Genomic DNA, 22,092 nt, shown 5'->3' on the forward strand with positions numbered 1-22,092 from the left:
TTATTTATTAAATATATTTTATTGATTTTACAGAGAGGAAGGGAGAGGGATAGAGAGTTAGAAACATCGATCAGCTGCCTCCTGCACACCTCCTACTGGGGATGTGCCTGCAACCAAGGTACATGCCCTTGACCGGAATCGAACCCAGGACCCTTCAGTCCGCAGGCCAATGCTCTATCCACTGAGCCAAACTAGTTAGGGCTGGATTTAGCCTTTTAATTTTAAGTAACCAATCTTTGTAATTTTATACATAATCCAATGTAGTGCTAATATAATTAGCATTTCAGCTTGAAGAGCTGGTAATTAACAGGAATGGAAGCCTTAATGAACAGTCTTCAAACCATGAGACACAAATAAAAACAGACAAATATACAGTAGAACAAAAGCTGCAGACACTCTACTAACCGGGGGAAATAATTGAAGGCTTTACATTCTTTATTATCCATGATGGCTTTTGGAATTATGATTGTGTGACATATAGAACCTTTGATATTTTAGATATAGCCTTTATTTGTGTGGTTTTTTTTTCACAGTAAGTTAAAAATCCACCCTAAGTCTCGGTAAGACTTTACTGTCTTAAAGACTCTAGGAGTCTGCAATGTGATAAAAGAGTAATGTGAAAATTTACTGGATTGCCCTAATTTCATACTTCCTTGTACACAATGAATCAATTTGGAAATCTATTCCAAGGGTTATATACACAAAAGTGTCAAGAATAAAATGTTCTCCACTCTTGCATAAAAATGTGTACAGTGATGAGGAATGGAAAAGTTATCATTTTCCTGGGCCCCAGGCTTCCTTGAGCTCTGCTGCCTGAAGATGAAAGGCTCCTCTGGCTTTATTGCTCTTGGGATTAGTCATCCAGCCCTGGTGTTTCTCCTTGTTGGATCCTGGATGCTATTCTGATGGCTTCTTCCAGAGATGGCTGTTCTCCAAGCTGAACTGCAATCTGGGTACCATTGGATGTTGCCACTAAGGTCAGAGGTCTAGTTTCTTTTTTTTGTTTGTTTGTTTGCCTAGTATAACTTTATTGATCCCACTCCTTTCTGTTTATAGAAAAATCCTTCATTCCTCCAAGTTCTTTTCTTTCTTTCTTTTTATTAATATATTTTTATTGATTTCAGAGAGGACGAGAGAGGGAGAGATAGAAACATCACTGATGAGAAAGAATCATTGATAGGCTGCCTCCTGCATGTCCCTACTGAGGATCGAGCCTGAAACCCCAGCATGTGCCCTGACCAGGAATCAAACTGTGACCTCCTGGTCCTGGCCAGGTTTCTCAGTGGATAGAGCATCGGCCTGTGGACTGAAGGGTCCCAGCTTTGATTCCAGTCAGGGACACATGCCCAGGTTGTGGGCTCCATCCCCAGTAGGGGGTGTGCAGGAGGCATCGGATCAATGATTCTCATCATTGATGTTTCTGTCTCTCTCCCTTCCCCTTCCTCTCTCTGAAATAAATAAAAATATATTAAAACAAACAAACTGTGACTTCCTGGTTCATAGGTCAATGCTCAATCAGTGAGCTAAAACACCAGGGCTAGTAAATGTTTTCTTTGTTTGTTAATTCTCACCTGAGGATATTTTTTTCCATTAATTTTTACAGAGTGGAAAGGGGTTAGGGAGAAAGAGAAAGAGAAGAGGGAAAAATTGATATGAGAGAGACACATCAATTGGTTGTCTCTTGCTTGCTATGTTCTATCCAGGTTCTGTCTCTAGGTTCCGTCTCTAGGTTCTGTCTCTAGGTTCTTCAGCCAGGTTCTCTCGCTAGGTTCTGTTTCTAGGTTCTCGAGGTCTAGTTTCTGTGGTTACTAAGTGATGGCTGTGCTGCTGGTGCCCCATTTCTGACGATTCAGTGTGGAATGCTGCCAAGTCCTGAGCCTCAATTGCAACCTGCTGCCCTTCTGTACCCTCGGCAGTTACCATAGCAACAGAGCGTGTCCCTGCTGAGGAGATGACTGCATCATGAGCAGGGACTGTGATGGGTGTGCCATCCTGCGTTACCATTGTGATGGTATTGCCAATGGCTTGCATGTGAGCTTGAGATATGTTGACATGCTGAGTCCCATCCTGGGATATGAGTGTAACCTGTTGACTCAACCCAGACTGGGTTACCATGGCTACTTGTGTAGACACAACATCATCCCCTTCTACACCTGTGACATATGTGATCTGGGGCCCTTTAAGAACATCTTCACCTTGACCTGGCGGAGGCTCAAAGGCGGCTTCCTGCTCCTCCTCGATTGGCTCTGTGTCGTTGTGGGCGGTCCGTTTGTGCATGGCCAGCGTGGAGATCTGCTTATATGTCTTCCCACAGTGTTTACCGTTGTAAGGTTTGGAATGAGTGTGAACAACATGATGTTTATACAAACTAGAATATTCTGTAAACCTTTTATCACACCCAGGGACTGTACAAACATATGGCTTTTCCCCTGTGTGTATCCTCACATGGTTTTTATAATTGGTTGCACTGGCAAATGCCCTTCCACATCCTGGTTCTGTGCAGTAATAAGGTCTTTCTCCTGTGTGTGTCCTAATATGCACTTTTCTGATATTTGATGTTGTAAAAGACCGACCACAGCCTTCAAAATGACATTTAAAGGGTCTTTCTCCTGTATGAGTTCTGATATGTTTTTGTAGATCTCCTGAAGTTTTAAAGGATTTAGTACAATTATCTTCTGAACACCGATATGGCTTTTCTCCTGTGTGAGTTCTGACATGACTTTTTAATCCATAACCTGTTGCAAATGCTTTCCCACAGCCAGGATGCTCACACTGATAAGGCCGGTCTCCGGTGTGTGACCTCTCATGAACCTTAAGATGATGAGCTGTTGTATATAATTTCCCACATCCATCATATTCACATCGAAACGCCTTCTCTCCACTCTGTTGAGATTTAGCAGTTAGTCTTGCTGCATGTCCTTGTAAGACAATCTGCATTTTTTTCTCTTGCTCATTTTCTCCAATCATTCCAGTACCTGTTATACTTTCACTTCCATCAATGGATACCTTTGCATACTGTTCCAAAGCATTGATGGTTTCAGAATCAATTGTGACATCCCCAGTATGCAGATCTGCCACTGTACCATCAGCCTGAATTGGTAGGATGGTATCAGACTGTGGGACTTGCACTGCTTGGTGGATGTAAGCCGTGGTGCCATCTTCCAGCTGAACTGCCTGTAATGCGCTCTGGTCATAACTATCTGAGGGAATGGAAGAGAATGGCATTAAATTAAAGGTAGTCTGATGAACAGTTACATATTTAAAAGAAGAAGGGAATGAAGTTTTACTGAGTAGTTACACTGAACCCTGACTCATGTGCTTTACATGTGCTATTTCAGTCAATCCTCACGATTCTGTGAGGCAGGTATATTTACCACCCCCACTGTACAAATGGGAAGTTGAGGTTTTGGGAAGTAAAGTCACTTTCCGTAGGAACTGGGAAATAAATAAAATTAATTAATAGCCAAAATCAGTATGTCAAAAAACAAGGATCTGGATTCATGTCAATGTGACTCCAAAGGCCATGGTTTTCCCCGCCTTAAATAACCATACAAAGCTGTACACAGCATTATGAAATAGTAAATCTGTCCAACTAAAATGAACCCATGATTAACTCCCACTGCTAAAGAAAAAAAATATTTTTGGTTAAGTAATTTGTTCAAAGTCACACAGCTAAAGAATAGCTGACCAAGATTTGAACCCAGATATCTTGCTGCAGAGCTGTGCTCATTATACCTCTGAATTCCACCTCAAAGCCCTGGTCCTCACCACATGAAGTTAATAAACGTTAGTATTTTGCTCTATTTGTTTCAGATATTTTAATTTAGTTTTAACACAATAGGCAAAGAAGTTCTATTTAAGAGAGAAAAAAGTCAACAATTTAACTTTAAAATATTTAATTTTATATATATACTAGAGGCCCAGTGCATGACATACATGCACTGGGGGGAGGGGGGTGTCCCTCAGCCCGACCTGTGCCCTCTTGCAGTCCAGGACTTCTCAGGGGATGTCCACTTGCCAGCTGGCAAACAGACATCCCCGAGGGGTCCTTAGTGCTGCTGCGGAGGTGGGAGAGGCTCCCACCACTGCCACTGCACTCGCCAGCCGTGAACCCAGCTTGTGACTGAGCGGTGCTCCCCCTGTGGGATATATGCCAGGTCCCTTGAAACATATGCTGTGCAGATGTTTCTTCCCTGCAGTGACTGTGTCAAGCAGCAAGGATGGACCGGCTTCCAGCAATCATAGGTTTTCCTTTAAAAAAATGCACAAGAATTTCTAAATACAGTGGCATTCCTAAAGGGCTTTCCTTTGATACAAAAAAAAAATTGATCTGAATATAATTGATTATTCATCTTTATGGATAGCTTGCTAAAGGGATTTGGCAGATTGCTAGCTCACACTGACTCAGCTCCTTGACCTGTACCACTGGTCAAATATAAATTAAATGGGCAAGTTATAAATTAAACGAAGTTTAATTCTCTCTCTGAAGAGACCCTCTCCTCCCCTTTCAGAATCTGCATGCCCTTTTCAAATGTAAATCTCTTTAATGGCCAAGTCTCTAATTAGTCTCAACACAGGTTTTACTAGTAAAGTTTTGGTAGTCCACTGGACCCCAGCCATTGGAATATTTATTGAGATTGTGTGTGGAACATTCAAAAGCTTCTCAGAAAGCTGGAATTCTCTTTGTAGCTTTGGTCTAGGATTACTAGGAAACAATGTCCAAAGTGGGACATTAGTGTTTAATGAGGGGATAAATTAAAGTGCCATACTAGCACGTGGAAGAAAATAAAACTCCTTAAGAGCTAGGAATATATGGATCATGTGGCAGGGTCACTATGAAAGGGTAGGGGAACTCCAGTTCATATTCTTTCCCTGAGCCCAAATCAGTCCCATGTGGACATTGTCTACCAATTTTGGAGAAAGGCCCCAATATTCTTCCCTCTGAAGCAGCAGTTCTCAACCTGTGGGTCGCGACCCCTTTGGCAGTCGAACGACCCTTTCACAGGGGTCGCCTAAGACCATCCTGCATATCAGATATTTACATGACGATTCATAACAGTAGCAACATTACAGTTATGAAGTAGCAACGAAAATAATTTTATGGTTGGGTCACAACATGAGGAGCTGTATTTAAAGGGCCAGAAGGTTGAGAACCACTGTTCTGAAGGAAACCCCAGACAGGATTCCCCATTCATGCCATCAAGCTTTTCCTGTCCTGGTTAAAGGCATACTGAGGGAGAGACTAGGGTTCATTCATGAGACCCAAGACCCTGGCCATTTGTCCCCCTCCCTTCTCACCCCAGGAGATGTATGGGGACATCACATCCACAAGCACCCCACTCCACCCCCACCCCCATTTCCATGTGCAGACCTACTTGGGAAAATAGACAAATTGCTGGTAGTCACTCTGAGGAATCCACATTCAAATAGTGCATGGGTATATAGTTTTATTTTACCTGTAACACATTAAAATGTTACCATTAGATATTGAGCATTATTATGTGTTGGTCTCATGTCTGCAGATTTTTAAAAGGTAACAATAAATGGACTTAAAAATGTGACGGAGTAAACATTAATTGTAGCATCAGGACCTAGATTCTAGGTGGCGGTAAAATTCTAGGTAATAGTAAACATTAATTGTAGCATCTAGGTAGGACCTAGATTCTAGGTGGCGGTAAAATTCTAGGTAAAGGTTGTGCTTTATACTTCCACACTAAGAAAGAGGGACAGTGCCCCTTTGGGGTTTGCAGGGGGCATATACATAACAACAGCTCCTTGGTTAATCAGAATGCCGCCAGTTTTGAGCTTTGTATGTCAGGTCCAGGCTATGCTCCGAGCTTGCCTATTTCTTGGTCCTTATCGCCCTGTAGATCTGTTGGGCAAGAGTTATCCATGGTGGATGAGGAAGTTGTGTGAAGTTCACAGAGCAAAACCCCTAGGGCTCTGGAGCAGGACTGTGCCTTCCAAAGCAGAGAGCTCCTAGCTGTTTATCAGCTCCTGGCGTGTTAATTGGCCCTTGTAAATACCAAGCTGCTAACCCTGGGAAGTCAACTGACTAGGTCAGTGGTCAGCAAACTCATTAGTCAACAGAGCCAAATATCAACAGTACAACGACTGAAATTTCTTTTGAAAGCAACATTTTTTAAACTTAAACTATATAGGTAGGTACATTGTTATTAACTTAATTAGGGTACGCCTAAGGCTTAGGAAGAGCCACACTCAAGGGGCCAAAGAGCCGCATGTGGCTCTCGAGCTGCAGTTTGCCGACCACGGGACTAGGTGACTCAAGGAAGCTGCATTAATATCATGCCATGAAGACAGCCTTTAACACACTCAGGGAACAATTTTCAAATGACCTTTCCAATGTTATTACATTAGTAAATCTTCTTTGGTTTGTTGTCTCTTACACATTTGTCCCAAAGAAATCGGGTTCTGTGTTTAGTTCCAACAGAAGACCCAGGTGTGCTAATGACAGAGGGATTAATGTGAACAGGGAGGCACGCGGAGACCACATCATGGAGAGCTTTGTAGAAGGGGACAGGCATTTGGATTTTATTCTAAGTCCAATGAGAAGCCTGCGTGAGTTAATCAGGAGACTGATGATCTAATCTTCATTTTTCAAATAGCCCTCTGGCTCCTATGAAGAGGAGTTGAGAAATGGAGTGGTCCATTTCTCAGTGCTAAGAAGGGGTTCAGAATATGCCACTGTAGCATAAAAATTGGTTTTTTAAAAATATATTTTTATTGATTTCAGAGAGGAAGGGAGAGGGAGAGAGAGATAGAAACATCAATGATGATGTTGCAGAAGACCAAAGAAAAACCAAGCAACGCTTTTAGAGAAAAGAAGTTACACTGTTTAATACGCTGGCGGACTCAGTGGAATAACTTCCCAAATCTGAGTAAAGTAACATGCAGGGGGCTTCTCTTTTATATCTTTCTGGGGTCTTTGTCCCTCGAATATGAATTATGCTTCAGGCCCTTTTCTTGGGGTTTGCAAGAAGGCCCCCAGGTGTTGGGGGTCTCCAGGCCATATCTTATGGTCTGGCCTGGCGCCAGCGTTAATAACCCTCCCTCTGGGGCAGTGCACTGTTCACAGTTTTATGGCCTCTTTAACAGGTTCTGCGAGACCAGTTTCTGGGAAAGAGGTAGTAACTTAACTATAGGTTATCAAGAATGTACACTGGGCTTGCTGGCATGGATTCAGATTGCTAGCCCCTCCTCTCCCTCCCCAAATATCAGGGTTACATTGCAATTAGCCCTTTTTAGCCTTCTCAATGAGAGAGAATCATTGATTGGCTGCCTCCTGCTCACCCCTACTGGGGTTCGAGCCTGCAACCCCAGGCATGTGCCCTTGACCAGAATCAAACCCGGTCTGCAGGCCGACACTCTATGTACTGAGCCAAACCAGCTAGGGCTATAGCATAAAAATTGTTAAGCTAAAGGCACTTGAGAATAAAAGGCCTTTTTTAAAATCCACACTTTATTCCCATTTTCTTAGATTTTTGGTTGTTGCTGTTTTGTTTGTTTGTTTTTAAGATTCTTAGAGAGGGAGAGAGAAACATTGATGTGAGAAGGAAACATCTATCAGCTGCTTCCTGTATGCCCACTACTGGGGATCAAACCCGCAACTGGGCATATGCTCTGACCGGGTATTGAACTAGCAACCTGTCAGGGTGCACGGAAGGATGCCCAATGGAGCCACACAGGCCAGGGCACAAAAGGCTTTTTCAAAATATGTATATATTTTATTGATTTTTTACAGAGAGGAAGGGAGAGGAATAGAGAGTTTGAAACATTGATCAACTGCCTCCTGCATGGCCCCACTGGGGATGTGCTGGCAACCAAGGTACATGCCCTTGACCGGAATCAAACTTGGGACCATTCAGTCTGCAGGCCGATGCTCTATCCACTAAGGCTAAGCCAAACCAAAAAGGGCTTTTTAAATTAACTCCCTTATCTACTAAAAACCAGAGCCTCCTTCAAAACCCAGTAGTCATAAATCCTCTCACCTGGAGTTTTGGGAGTTTCACAACTAGGGAAGATTGTCACAGACATTGTCACAAAACTATCACATCCCCATGTATTTCCCTAGGGTCCCATTTGTTTCACCTAAAAGTCATTTGTTTACCCAGGAGTATCCTTCTCTCACACCCCTTTCCCTCTTAAAACGCTATTTCTACCCTCCTCTTTGAATCACATTTTTCTGTGGACTCCTGTCTTTTCTCTTGCTAGTCTGTGTGTGCGGTTGTTTTGTTTTGTTTTGTTTATTTATTTGCTTGTTTTTAGTCTGTTTAATTCACAGAATCTCATTACTCAACATAGCAGAAAAATGTTTCCTCCTCGATGGCTAGATAATTATTTAGTAAGAACGTCACAGAGCTGACCCCCAGGGCTCTGAGGAGGCCCTGCTTTACAGGCAGAGAACTATTTGCAATTTAAAAATCAACTCCAACAGGAAGAGGAAGTAATTGCAAAAGTGAAGTTCTTCCAAACCCTGGAAGGGTAAGAGCTGTAGAAAGGGATGGGATTCAACGCCTAGTAGGGGAGTTTCCCTGACGATGACACAGGAGCAGGGACCTCCTTCAGAGGAACGGAGAGGAGGCAGGAGCCTGGGATCAGGCGCAGAGAGTCTGACTGATCCGGTAGTTGGACAACGAGGACATTCCTTGTGATTGCTTCCGTGTTTCTCCGTTGAGATAGGTTCACCGGCTCAGAGGAAAGGTAGGAAAGGGAGCATAGGCAGTTTGCAGAGAGGACAACGTGAGATGGGGTCTCTTTCCCAGAGTGGGAAAAGAAGCATCATAGGAAATTCCCTTCCAGGGAGTACTCCACACCCAGCTGAAATGTGTGCTCACAAATTCTCTCTGCATGGGTGAGGCTGTTGATTTATTTTGTGAAAAAAGAAAATTCAACTAAGTACCTTTTAAAGATCTTAATTGGTTTTATTTAATGGCCGTGAATCGGGCAGCCTCCCATTTAGCAGATAGAAAAGAGGTCTGAGGAGCTGCACAAAATGAAAGACTTTTTAAGCAAAAGGGAGTGGGACAAAGAAGTTATGCTACTGGCAAAAAGCAGACTGGCTGTGGCCAAGTCACCTTCTTTGGGGGTAGGGGACCTCTGTCAGATAGATTACCTCACTAGTGCTGACCAGGTAGGTGATCCAGGTTGACTGGGTTAAGATTCCATTCCTGCGAGAGGCTGAAACTGTGATTAAGTTAGGAGTTAAGTCTTTGTGGGGTTTAACATAATTGACTCAATTTGGGGCCTGTTATCTTGTTTTTTTTTAACAGATTTTTTTCCCCCAGAAGTACTCAGCTCCTTGGGGCAAGCATAGAGTAGAAAACAGCAGGGTTTAATAAGGGCTGGATCTCATTAAAGTCTAATAATAGGAGTGAGAACCAATAATTGATTACAATGAAGGATCAAAGCTGAGTAAGGGGGCGGGGGAGGGAACTGAGTGGGGTAATCTGGAAGTGGATGAGCCAGCTGACTGAAGGACACCAGTCAAGTAGTTGCATTCAAGTGGGGAGTTGGCAGGAGAGGGCTGGTGGCAAGAGTGTGGGAGGATCTAGCTGAGATTGGGATGTGATGTAGTTACTATGTTTATCAAGATCATGAATACAACCCTGGGCATGGGTGGTAAATAGAACTGGATAAAAGACCAAACTATATCATTTGTTGGCCTTAGTCTACTCTCTTCTCTGCATATTGGTCTCCAACATGTAACCTGTTTTTAACCGTTGCACAATAGCAGTAGATTTGGTAGTTCTCAGAGGATGTTGAGTCAAGGTTTTTTAAAGAGCAGTGAACTCTTAAAGGTGAGCATTGGCAGGTAGTCGTTAAGGCACATTACATAGATTCTTTTTTTTTTTTAATATATTTTATTGATTTTTTACAGAGAGGAAGGGAGAGGGATAGAGAGTTAGAAACATCGATCAGCTGCCTCCTGCATACCCTCTATTGGGGATGTGCCTGCAACCAAGGTACATGCCCTTGGCCAGAATCGAACCTGGGACCATTCAGTCCGCAGGCCGACGATCTATCCACTGAGCCAAACCGGTTAGGGCACATAGATTCTTAACATTCACACAGGAGAGATCATAAAACAAAGGGCCCTGGCAGCTCCAGGAAAAAGCCAAGGTGTACCCCTTCGCAGCTTGGAAGGCTGCGGAGAATAAAGGAGACAAAATGGAATAGTGTTGAGTGCTTTGCTTACACTGAAGTAGACTGCTCAACAGTGGAAAAGAGGAATTGAATTAAGCAAATTCACTGTAATTCTCAGAGTTACAACCAAGGACACATAACCCTGTATGCTCTTTTATTGACTTCCTTCTCTTTCTATAGAGGGATATTTTCCTGTTAAATGAATCAAGGTTTGATGAATATTCACAGTAGCCTGAGGAGGAAAACAAGTTAGAACAAAACAAAGGAGGCAACTATACGAAAGATTCTGAACCTCTTTCTCTCAGTACAAGGTATATGCTGAGTCACTGAGTTACAGAAAACGGTAGGCAAATTGGCTTAAAATCAGCATTAAATTCTGGCGAAGGGTGTAAACGCCAACCTTTATCAAATCCTGGATTAGCCTGGCCAGCTTGGCCCCGAGGCTGAGCGTTGATCCATGAACCAGGAGGACACAATTCGATTCCAGGTCAAGGCACATGCCCATGGTTGCAGGCTCAATCTCCAGTGGGGGGTGTGCAGGAGGCAGCCAATCAATGATTCTCTGGCATTGGCATTCTCTCTCTTTCCTCTCCCTTCCTCTCCAAAATCAACAAAACTTATTTTTTTTAAAAAAAATCCTGGATTAAAAATTGTACAGTTTGCATAGTGTATATAAGTTCTTAGATAAGAAATCCAGATTCAAATTCAGGTCTCATTTATGAGGCAAAAAAGAAGTCTATATATCCAGACCAACTGCTTTAACATATATCTGGTTTGACAACTTTATCATCCCATTGATGAATTTGTTGATATACTTTCCTCAGAGCACAAACTTAGGCAATTTCCTTATAGCGTGTTTTCTTACTGGCCATCAGATTTATAGATCACTGTTTGCTGAAACTTTCCACAACTGTGGAAATTATTCTTTTTTTTTCTTTTTCTTTATTTTGTGTTTTCTTTTTTTGTTTTGTTTTGTTTTATTGCTTAAAGTTGTGGAAATTATTCTTAAAAATTATTACCTTTTGTACATATTTGACCCTCCTTTCCTTGATTCAATCAACATAGTCGCATCACCTTTATACTATAGGGCACTGAATTAGATTTACTCTCCCAGGTTAATAAAAATGTACTATTTTTTGAAAAGAATAAAATTTTGGTTATCTTCCCAGATACTATTCAAATGTTATTTGCTGCCCTACTATTAAGAAAATCATTTAAATATCATTCCTTAATCACTTACACTAACAAAAAATCACAATGAAAACACTGAAGACTGAATGAAAGATGCACCTGCACTACCCTCAGCATTGGGTGTGATTGGGGAATAAGGAGATGAGTTTTAAACAAACCTGCCACAAAGTAAACACCTCTTTCAAACAGTTTCCCAGGGAGGAGGTGCACTGTACACACTAGAGTTATGGTATTCCTATCACAAATGATGAACCTACTGGGACTCACTGGGCCTTAAGTAACTGACTCTCAACTGAGGGTTAAAATATGGCCCAGAAGGCAAAACAGAGGCCTGGATAACCAGGATCTCCAGGATAATGTGTGATATCTGGGTGTGGGGGGAGAGTGGGGTTGAAGCATATTAAACATCAACATGGTTAATTATACTTAACACTAGAGGCCCGGTGCATGGATTCGTGCACATTTAAAGGAAATTAATTAGAAGGTGGCCAGTGGGGCAGGACTGGGTGAGACGGGCTGGACACGCCCTTGAGCCAACCTCCCACGGTCCCTCCCTGGCTTCTGCGGGGTGAGCAGGGTCCCTCTGGCAGGTGGGGTCCCTCAGCCTGGCCTGGAGGGATTGGCCCAAAACTGGCTCTCCGACATCCCCCGAAGGGTCCCGGAGTGCAAGAGGGCACTCTGCAAAGTTACTGTCACTCGGCAGCTCCTGTGTTGAGTGTCTGCCCCCTGGTAGTCAGTGCGTGTCATACCTACCTTCTAGTCAGCCAGTGGCCAGTCGGCCAGTCACTTAGCCTTTTATATATAGGTAAACTCCCAAAGACATAGTTTAACATTAATTAATTGAAGCATAAAGTTTAAAAACTATTTTTTAAATCTAATTGTCCCCAAGCTAAAAATATAAAACCAAACAAAACACCTCGAAACGAATATTTAGTTCTTTGTCCTAGGCCTTGACTGGTATGTGCAGGGTCAGAAAGCCCAGGCCAGTTTGACTTCAAATGCCATATGTGTTTCACTCAAACATGCCAGACACATCCTACCGCAGGGCCTTTGCACTTGCACAAATGTGTGACTTGCAGTGTAAAACATATTTACTTCTATGGATCCTGAAATGAAATATTTTAAAGACAGTACATTACATCAAGCTGCCTCCACTTCTCTACTCTCTCATACTTGAGGCCTCCTAAACCCAGGAACAAAAGTAAGCTTTTTATATAGTTACATAATGAAATTAACCTTTTGATAAAGTAGTAGTTTTTTAACTAGATGACTTTGCTTTTCCATATTTTTTCATAGCTCATATGTTGCTTTGGCTATATTTCGTTATTACACATTTTAGAGTTTGTGCAAAAATATGAGTGGAAAATAAGTTGTTAGAATGGCATTTTCCTTAGTCTTTAAGAAGATAGGGTTTAGTTAGAGCTTGCCGTTGTGAGAGAACTTAAGGTATTAATGTGCAACAGGAAGTTGGATGAAAAGTATAAAGTTCAGGAGAAAGGTCAAGTCCAGAGCAGTACATCCCTGAGTCACTGTGCTACAGATCAAATATTTGTGTGTTCCCACATTCATAGGTTGAAACTCGATCTCCAGTGTGATGGTATTTGGAGTTGGAGCCTTTGAAAGGTGATTAGATCATGAGAGCAGAGTCCTCCTGAACGGGATTAGTGACCTTACAAAACAGCTCCCTCAGCCCCCCTGACATGTGAGGACACAGAGAGAAGACAGCCATCTCTGAACCAGGACGCAGGTTCTCACCAGGTACAAAATCTGCTGGCACCTTGATCTTAGACGTACCAGCCTCCAGAACTGTGAGAAATACATTTCTGTTGTTTATAAGCCTCCCAGTATTCTGTTACAACAACCTGAACAGACTAAGACACAATCACAGAGAGGTGGAAACTGAAGTTATGGGCTTGAGCTAAATGTCTAGAGCAGTGGTTCTCAACCTTCTGGCCCTTTAAATACGGTTCCTCATGTTGTGACCCAACCATAAAATTATTTTCATTGCTACTTCATAACTGTAATGTTGCTACTGTTATGAATCGTCATGTAAATATCTGATATGCAGGATGGTCTTAGGCAACCCCTGTGAAAGGGTCATTCGACCGCCAAAGGGGTCGCGACCCACAGGTTGAGAACCACTGGTCTAGAGAAAAGAGTGTTTGACTGATTCTTCAGATTCAATATTATGTCCTCTGGCCACCCTAAATAAAGAAGGCATCCCTCCAACCTCCCTATTACTCTCTTGATTCTTTCATATAATTTTTATAATAGCAAATTTGTAATTATATTTTCAAATGAATTATTACTTCATTTTCTACATTGTCCACTAGGATAAGAGATTCGAAAGGACAGATAGTGAGTGTCTAAGTGTTTTCTGTATATTAATAAATTTATCTTCACAGCAATCCTAAAAGTTGATTTTATTCTTATCTGTATTGTGTAGGTGAGGAAAATGAGGTACAGAGGGATTGACTAACTTGTCCAAGTCATGAAGCTAGTCACAATAGAGCCAGAATTCCAACCCTAGAAATGTGGCTCCAAAATCAGTGCTCTTAACCTCTGCTACAGTGTCGCTCCGCCCTCCTAAGCCCAGAACCTATCTCAGTCATGGCAAAGGGCAGTGTGTTGTAATATGTTACATGAATGAAGGATTCAATCATGTTACCCTACTGCTTAAAATGTATCAATATTTCTGATATCCAAATGGATAGTATCTTATTCTAATCTTTAACATGGAAAGCCCTCCAAGACTTGGCCTCAATCTATCTCCTCGGTCTATTCTCCCTTCTCTCCCCCTTGGAATCTTACATGGTTCCCAGAACAGGCCATGTCATACTCATCTTGCCCTTGCACACCCAGTACCACCTGCTGCAAGCGCTCTCCCTTGTCTTCCTGTGCATTAATGTGCCGGACTCCTAAGTAAGCCTGTGATGCATTCCCCAGCCTGCATAGGGAGAAGTGACTACAGCTTTCTGGGCGCGTCCATTGACCCCAGTCTTAGTCTCTATAGTACTTTCTACACTGTCCAGCATTCATCATTTTGCAAATGTGTTTCACCCATTGGACTGTTTGCTTCTTCTAAGTATTAATATTTCCACACCTATTGCTTTGCACATACAGAAACTCAAATGCTTGCTGAATTGAGTTGAAATAGAAGTAAAAGAGAATTTGGTGAAGGAGTTAGAAATAGAGAAGGAGTCTTCAGAAAGAGAAGTATGTGCCTGGCACAGAGAAGATCCTCAAAAATAGTAGTTGCACTGATTTGAAACAGCCGAGTACAATATCGAAAAGGAAATAACTGGAGAGACCAAGATGGCGGCATAGGTAAACACCGGAGACTGCTGCTGCAAACAACCACTTCAAAAATACAACTAAAAGACGGAACGGACATCACCCAGAACCACAGGAAGGCTGGCTGAGGAGAGACTCTTCAACTAGAAGGAAAAATAACAGCACACCGAGGCTCAGAGGAGGCGCAGTGTGGAAAATACTCAGGTGCGGAGGTGCGCGCGCAAAGCGGGCTGGTGGCTGAGAGCGCGGTTGTCGTTTTCGGTCAGGGGTATGTAACATTATTATATTTAAGATAGTTTTTCTTGAAATACTAATGTTTATTGCATGTAACATTTTATTATATTTAAAATCGTTTTTCTTGAAATTAAAAAAAGAAAAAATATATTACAAGAAAATGTTAAAAAAATAAAATATCTGGGTAAATAAAGTTTGGCTAATAGTGTCAATAGATTCATGGGCAGTACAATAAATGAAACTTAGTTTCCTTTAAATGCTTCTGAAACAAACAAAAAAATGATTTGGGTTAATTTAAAAATAATTAAAACAGTGGCTTTCAAAATGTTTGCCTGAGACTCTTGGTCACACATGCACAGTTTACCATGTATCAAGTTCTATTAAGAGCATTTTATAAATATTACTAGAGGCCTATTGCACAAAGAGATTCGTGCAATAGGCCTTCCTTTCCCCTGGCTGCTGGCACCAGTTTTCCTCCGGCACCCGGGACCCAGGCCTTCATTCTGACCGGGCTCCGGCCGGAGCCAGCCCTGGGGCCGTGAGGCCTCGCTGCTCTGCTGGCCTCCGGCCCCCCGGCCGTCAGGCTTCGCTCCACCACTTGGAGCCTACGTATGCAAATTAACCACCATCTTTGTTAGTTTAATTTGCATACTCTCCTGATTGGCTGGTTAGTGTAGCGAAAGTACAGTCAATTTACGTGTTTGTCTATTATTAGGTAAGATTTCTTCACAATATTTCTTCACAATATTCACTTAATCTTCACAATAATCACAATTAGACACTAAATCAGCTTCCCTCTTACAGACAAGGAAACTAAAATGAAATAATTATGTAACTTGCACAAGGTCACAGACAGTATTTGGTGAGCAAGGGTTCAACATCAGGTAATCTGGCTCCAGTCTATTCTCTTAGCACTTTGCTCTGTTGCCTCTCAAGTAACTAGTATAAACAGGTGCACATACACACAAACATGTACAGAGACATACATTCCTCCACCCCATCTACCTCTATGAAACTGATATAAAAGTTTCACTAGAATACTTACCCAGAACTATACCATATGGTATTTTCTTTATATTATGTATTTTTTAACACTGGTATGACCCTCTAAATTGATTTCACAACAAAATCAATTCCTTGACCCATTAATCGGTAATGAAGCACAATTTTTAAAAACTCCAGATTGGAATATCAATACACTTTCTTTCCCAATTGGGTGGGAGTTCCTTCAGTCTGCTTAGTTGTTGATGAAGCAAGTCAACTTGATATTGAATGGTTTTAAAAGAGTTTAATGATCTTAAAATAGAATGCAATATTTGAAAATGAAGATTTCTTACGTGGAACAACACAATTTTTTTCCCTAGTTGGATTTAGGAGAGAATTGAAATGCCCCTCCCAATGCCCTACCCTGCCTATTAGAATCCTACACACCCTCTACACACAACTCAAATCCAATCTTCCAGTAAACCATTCCTAAGTCCCTTATGTGCCCATAGCACTTTTTTCTTTCAGTTTCTATTCAAATATTTGTTTGTTTCCCCGGGGTAATGTATTGGTCTGTGCTCTCTTAGACTGCAGAATCTTAAGGAGATAGAGGTCTTTTTCTCTATAGTCGTGCAGTGCATAAAATTCTGGTCTATGACGGACTGAATATAAAATGCTGGCCTCAAAAGATTCTAATGGAGCTGAATGCCTATCATCTAGCGACATTGTAGTTGTTTCTTTTTGTTGTTTTATTGTGGTAAAATACGCATAACAGAAAATGTCCTCACAGCTGTCTTAAATGTTGTAGGACCAACGCATTACTCTCGTGTTTGTGGTGATGCTGGTATAAACACAACTACTGTGTTGCCAGTCGTATAAAAGTATAGCACATACAATCACATACAGTGCATAATACTTGATAATGATAATAAATGGCCATATTACTGATTTATATACGTACTGTTCTATACTTTCTATTGTTATTTTTGGTGTGTATTCGTTCTACTTATTCAATGTGCATTCTTTCTACTTATTCAATGTGTATTCTTTCCACTAATTCAATGTGTATTCTTTCTACTTATTAAATGTTTGCTGTAACAGTGTGCTGTGTTGCTCTGGCAGCAGTCTCATGTTTACAGTCTCGTGATTGCATCATTTTCTGTCGTACTTGATTTCATCTCACATTGTGTTGTACAAGCACATACTGTACAGGCTTGTAGCCTAGGAGCAATAGGCTATATGATGCAGCATAGGAGTACAGTAGGTTTGGGTAAGTGCATTCCATGAAGTCCGCACAGTGGTGAAATCGCCTAACAATGTTGTTAAGTGGCAGAAAACTATGCTTCATATCCCTCATGGTGCCTTGCACACAGAATGTGTAGTAACATTTGTTGAACTGAATTAAGTAGAATTGATAGTAATCCCTCAATAGTATTTAGTAATAAAAGAGTTTCTTAAGGGAATAAAGAAAAGGAAGAATTCAAAAAAGAAAAAGAATTCCTTTCAGCCTTTCTGCAGTATAACAATGGCATTTTCTTTGATTCATTTGTTTTAGAAAAGGGCCATTTTTATGGATAAGTTTTAATGTTTATGTTTAAATCAAAAAACAATTCAAAAATTTAACCAAGAAATTATGTAAAATTCTTTGTTTTTCAATAAATGAATTACTGAATTAAGAAATGAACCTATGACCTGAGATTTCTAAATGGATCTTCACCTACTTTCAAAAATGACAGTTTGTGCATTTTATGTTGCAGTGCAGTTTGTAATAAGGACCTTTGCTTCATTTCCCATAGCCTGCAAAATGAGAAAATGTGGGATAAAGCAGATAATGAGAGAAAATAACAGTGGAGAGCTTAATTGTATCTTTGTTCAATTCTAAATAGAGAAAGTGGGAATGTCTGAGTTTAGGCCCCTTAAATAACAATCTTATAACAGCTGAAAAATCTTCCAAGAAAAACAAGGGGCCATGGCACAGAATAACTCTGTTGGAACAACTTTTTGCAGCATTAGTTACCTCCAGATTTGCCTCTTAGATGAGAAAGCCAGTCTTTGATTTTTTAAAATATATTTTTATTGATTTCAGAGAGGAAGAGAGAGGGAGAGATAGATAGAAACATCAATGATGAGAGAGAATCATTGATCAGCTGCCTCCTGCACCCCCCATACTTGGCATTGAGCCTGCAACCCGGGCATGTGCCTTGACTGGGAATCAAACCATGACCTCCTGGTTCATAGGTTGACACTCAACAACAGAACCACACCAGCCAAGCCAGTCTTTGATTTTTTTTGAAAATTCATATACTTTCAATGGACCAGCATTTTTTTAAATACTTGATAAAGACTAACTCTTTTAATCCTCTTGACAATCCTACAGGGTACTTACTGATATTTTATAGATAAGGAAACTGAGGCACAAGGAATATAAATGACCTGTCCAAACTCACACATCTAGAGTGTAATGGAGCTAGAACTCCACCCTAACTGCAGAGCCTTTGCTCTGACACGATGCTGCCGTAGCTTCACAAAGGCCAGTGATGTACAGTTTCGAGATGGCAGTGATTTCCTCTGGTCCAGCCCGATGAGCAGCATCATGCTGAGGAAGGCTACTGTCGTTAGTCCTAAGAATATGAATGCTATTTGTTGACTCAGCTTTCAGAGTCAACCAATAGACCAAGCACAGGAGATGTTACAGTTACAAAATGGGAAGTACATATTATCAGTCCTGGCATTGTGAAAGTAAATGTGCAGAAAATGGGGAGTTGGAAGGTAGAAATGGACAGCTGAGGAAAAGGACAGGGCATACCCTCCTCTTATAAAATCGAGGCCACCCTAGCCAGTTTGGCTCAGTGGATAGAGTGTCAGCCTGCAGACTGAAGAGTCATGGGTTCGATTCCAGTCAAGGGCACATGCCTGGGTTGCGGGCTCCACCCCTCATAGGGGGTGTGCAGGAGGCAGCCGATCAATGATTCTCTCTCATCATTGATGCTTCTATCTCCCTCTCCCGTCCTCTCTGAAATCAATAAAGATACATTTTAAATAAATAGATAAATAGATAAATAAATAAATAAATAAATAAATAAATAAATAAAATTGAAGCCAATAATTTCAGCAGGTAGTTGCTGGAATAAGACAAAAAAAAGTGTAAACGTTTAAAATATAACCTTATAAAAGTAGCAAAGATAATGACATAATTATATTGGGAATATATAGGGTGTCCCAAAAAATGTATACACTCTTTGAATAATTATTAATTCCAATGGGTTAAATCTGAAAGGCAACATCAATTGAGCTATCAGCTGTTAAAGTGTGTACAACCTGTATACATTTTTTGAGACACCCTGTATGTAGAGGGAAGAGGGAATTAGGGGAAGAGTAAGCTACAACCTCAGCTGTTACAGGAGAAAACTGATTGATAATGTCTACTATTGATTAACCAGGAAATGGCATTGAAAGCCTTTATTAGAGGCTTTTAAGTCACATCTGTAATAGACAGCTAAATGGACTAAAAGTCGTTGATCTGAGGAGTCAGACAAAAGTCAGACTGTGCGTTTTTAATATCTGCCCTGCTGAATCATGTTTAAACCAGATATACTCATTACTTTGAATTCATAGATTCATTACTTGGAAAAAAGAAAAACCAGATGTGGCTGGACAAGCTAACATCTAACTCCCTCCAGCTCTCAAATCCAGATTACAGAGCCAAGTGTGGAGGCTTCTATCCCAGGATGACAGGAGAGCTCTTTGAAGTTCCTCCTTCAGCAATCACTTCTGGATGTGCTTTCTCAGTGTTTTCTAGAGCAATGGGGAGAAGAATGACTGTGCAATTGCTAAGTAAGGTGGCCTTTTGTCCTGAATCCACTAGGATTCTATAGAGCCACAGCCTTACAGAAGACCAGTTCAGCTATGGTAACAGCTACCATTCATCAGGTACATCTGTATGTAAGATGCTCTGTGCTGTTTAAATATCTCACTTACTAAACCAAGCTGTTACTTTTTGTTTGGTTGGGTTTTTTTGTTTTGTTTTTTAGCATTTTTTAGCAGTATTTTTATTTATTTTTGTTTTGTTTAAAGTATTACATATAGTATTACATATATGTCCTTTTCCCTCATTGACCTCCCTGCACCCACCCCCACCTCCCCCGCACATGCCCTCACCTCCCTAGTATCTGTATCTGTGTCTACTGGTTTGCTTATATGCATGTATACAAGTCCTTTGGTTGATCTCTTACCTGCTCCTCCCCCCACCCACCAAGTTATTATTATATCCATTTTACAGATGAAATAACTAAGACCTCAGGTGAGGGTAATTAATTAACCAGATATCACATCTACACTAATAAAAGAGGAAGATGCAAATTGACTGTACCTTCATGACGCCCACCAGCCAATCAGGAGTATGCAAATTAACCCAACAAAGATGGCAGGTTAATTTACGTACACAGGAGCCGAGTGGCTGGGAGCGGGGCCTCTGGGCAGTGTGGGAAGGTGGAAAGGTGGCCCCGGGCCAGAGCAAAGGCGGTGCTGGCAGCCAGGGGAAGGAAGGCCCATTCTTGCATGAATCTTCGTGCAGTGTGCCTCTAGTAACTAATAAAACCCTTGATAGGAATTAAAACTCATTGTTTTAACAGCTGCACTCTGTTGCCTGCTAATTAGTCAGTTAAGTGACCTAATCACATGAGAAGGAGGTGTTATGAATGCTGTTGGAGTTATGAATAGTGGGAGTTTTGATCCTTTTGGATTTTCACAGTGATTTAGAACTGGATTAATTTTTCTTTTTTGCCCTAAGAAAGAAGGCAATCTAGCACAGTCATATTGGCCTAGGCTTAAATTCAGCTCTACCACTTATACTATGACCTCAGATGATTTGCTGAATTTCTCTCTTTTTTTTTTCTATATTTTATTGATTTTTCACAGAGAGGAAGGGAGAGGGATAGAGAGTTAGAAACATCGATGAGAGAGAAACATTGATCAGCTGCCTCCTGCACACTCCCCACTGGAGATGTGTCCGCAACCAAGGTACATGCCCTTGACCGGAATCGAACCTGGGACCCTTGAGTCCGCAGGCCGACATGCTATCTGCTGAGCCAAACCAGTTAGGGCTGAATTTCTCTTAATCCTTTATTTTTTCATTCATATAACAGAGTTCCTAATTGAACCTTCTGCTTAAGGTTATCGAGAGGATAAAGTGATCAGTGTAGGTTATGTGAACATTCAGCATAATGCCTGGCCATACATAGTAAGTGCTCAAAACATTGTTGAGGAACCCCTTATTCTTTTTAATGCCACTTCAATAGGTGGGAAGGCAGCATGAAATTAAGATGTTGCACATATAAAACATGTTAAACTCTCCTAATGAAAGGTATTTTTAAATTTTTTTCTTTTCCTTTCTTTTTAATCCTCACCCAAGGATATATTTTCATTGATTTTTAGAAAGTGGAAGGGAGGGAAGAAAGGGGGGAGAGAGAGAAACTTGATTTGAGAGAGACACATTTGTTGTCTCCTGCAGAACCGCACTCCACCCCCCCAATCCGGGCCAGGATGAAACCTGCAACCCAAGTAGGTGCCCTTGATGGGGAATTGAACCTAAGACCCTTCAGTGTGAGGGCAGATGTTCTAACCACTGGGAAACACCAGCCAGGGTAACAGATATTTTTTAAAATCACAAATATACTGTAATAAAGTCATGTACTTTACCACTGTATCAGATCAGTAGCTAATCATCACTCACAAAACCATTCAGATTATAATTATACTAGAGGCCCGGTGCACAAAAATTTGTGCACTCGAGGGAGGGTCCAGGGGGGTCCCCCAGCCCGGCCTGTGCCCTCTCACAGTCTGGGACCCCTCAGGAGATAACAACCTGGCTTAGGCCTGCTCCTGGGTGGCAGAGGGCAGGCCCAATCCCTAGGTGCAGCCCCTGGTTAGGCTCAGAGCAGGGCCGATTGGGGAGTTGGGGTGCCGCCCCATCATGCACAGAGCAGGGCGGATCGGGAGGTTGCGATGCCACCCTCAGTCACGCTCAGGGTAGGGCCGATTGGGGGGTTGGGGCACCCCCCCCTGTCACACTCAAGGCAGGGTCGATGGGGAGGTTGCGGCGCCACCCCCTGTCACGCACAGAGCAGGGCCCATCAGGGGGGTTGGGGCGCCACCACTGTCACACTCGGGGCAGGGCTGATGGAGAGGTTATGGCTCTACCCTGTCACACACAGAGCAGGGCCAATC

General features: G+C 41.8%; 1 protein-coding gene and 1 long non-coding RNA gene across 2 annotated transcripts; one reads left to right on the plus strand and one right to left on the minus strand.

Annotated features, from left to right (window-relative positions):
• Positions 1-583: 583 nt before the first annotated feature.
• Positions 584-18,190, minus strand: LOC102241674 (zinc finger protein 143; the record flags this gene model as incomplete). The annotated part of the gene is made up of 3 exons (XM_014545991.1): positions 584-995; positions 1,802-3,200; positions 18,184-18,190. Coding segments are annotated over 3 exons (1,548 nt in total), but the record flags the coding sequence as incomplete, so codon positions are not given.
• Positions 8,645-14,671, plus strand: LOC102258733. Its single transcript, XR_314037.1, has 3 exons — positions 8,645-8,721; positions 12,927-13,113; positions 14,479-14,671. It is a non-coding gene; the product is annotated as an uncharacterized LOC102258733 (long non-coding RNA).
• Positions 18,191-22,092: the final 3,902 nt, after the last annotated feature.

Source organism: Myotis brandtii, unplaced genomic scaffold, assembly GCF_000412655.1.
Source record: "Myotis brandtii unplaced genomic scaffold, ASM41265v1 scaffold424, whole genome shotgun sequence".
NCBI lineage: Eukaryota > Metazoa > Chordata > Mammalia > Chiroptera > Vespertilionidae > Myotis > Myotis brandtii.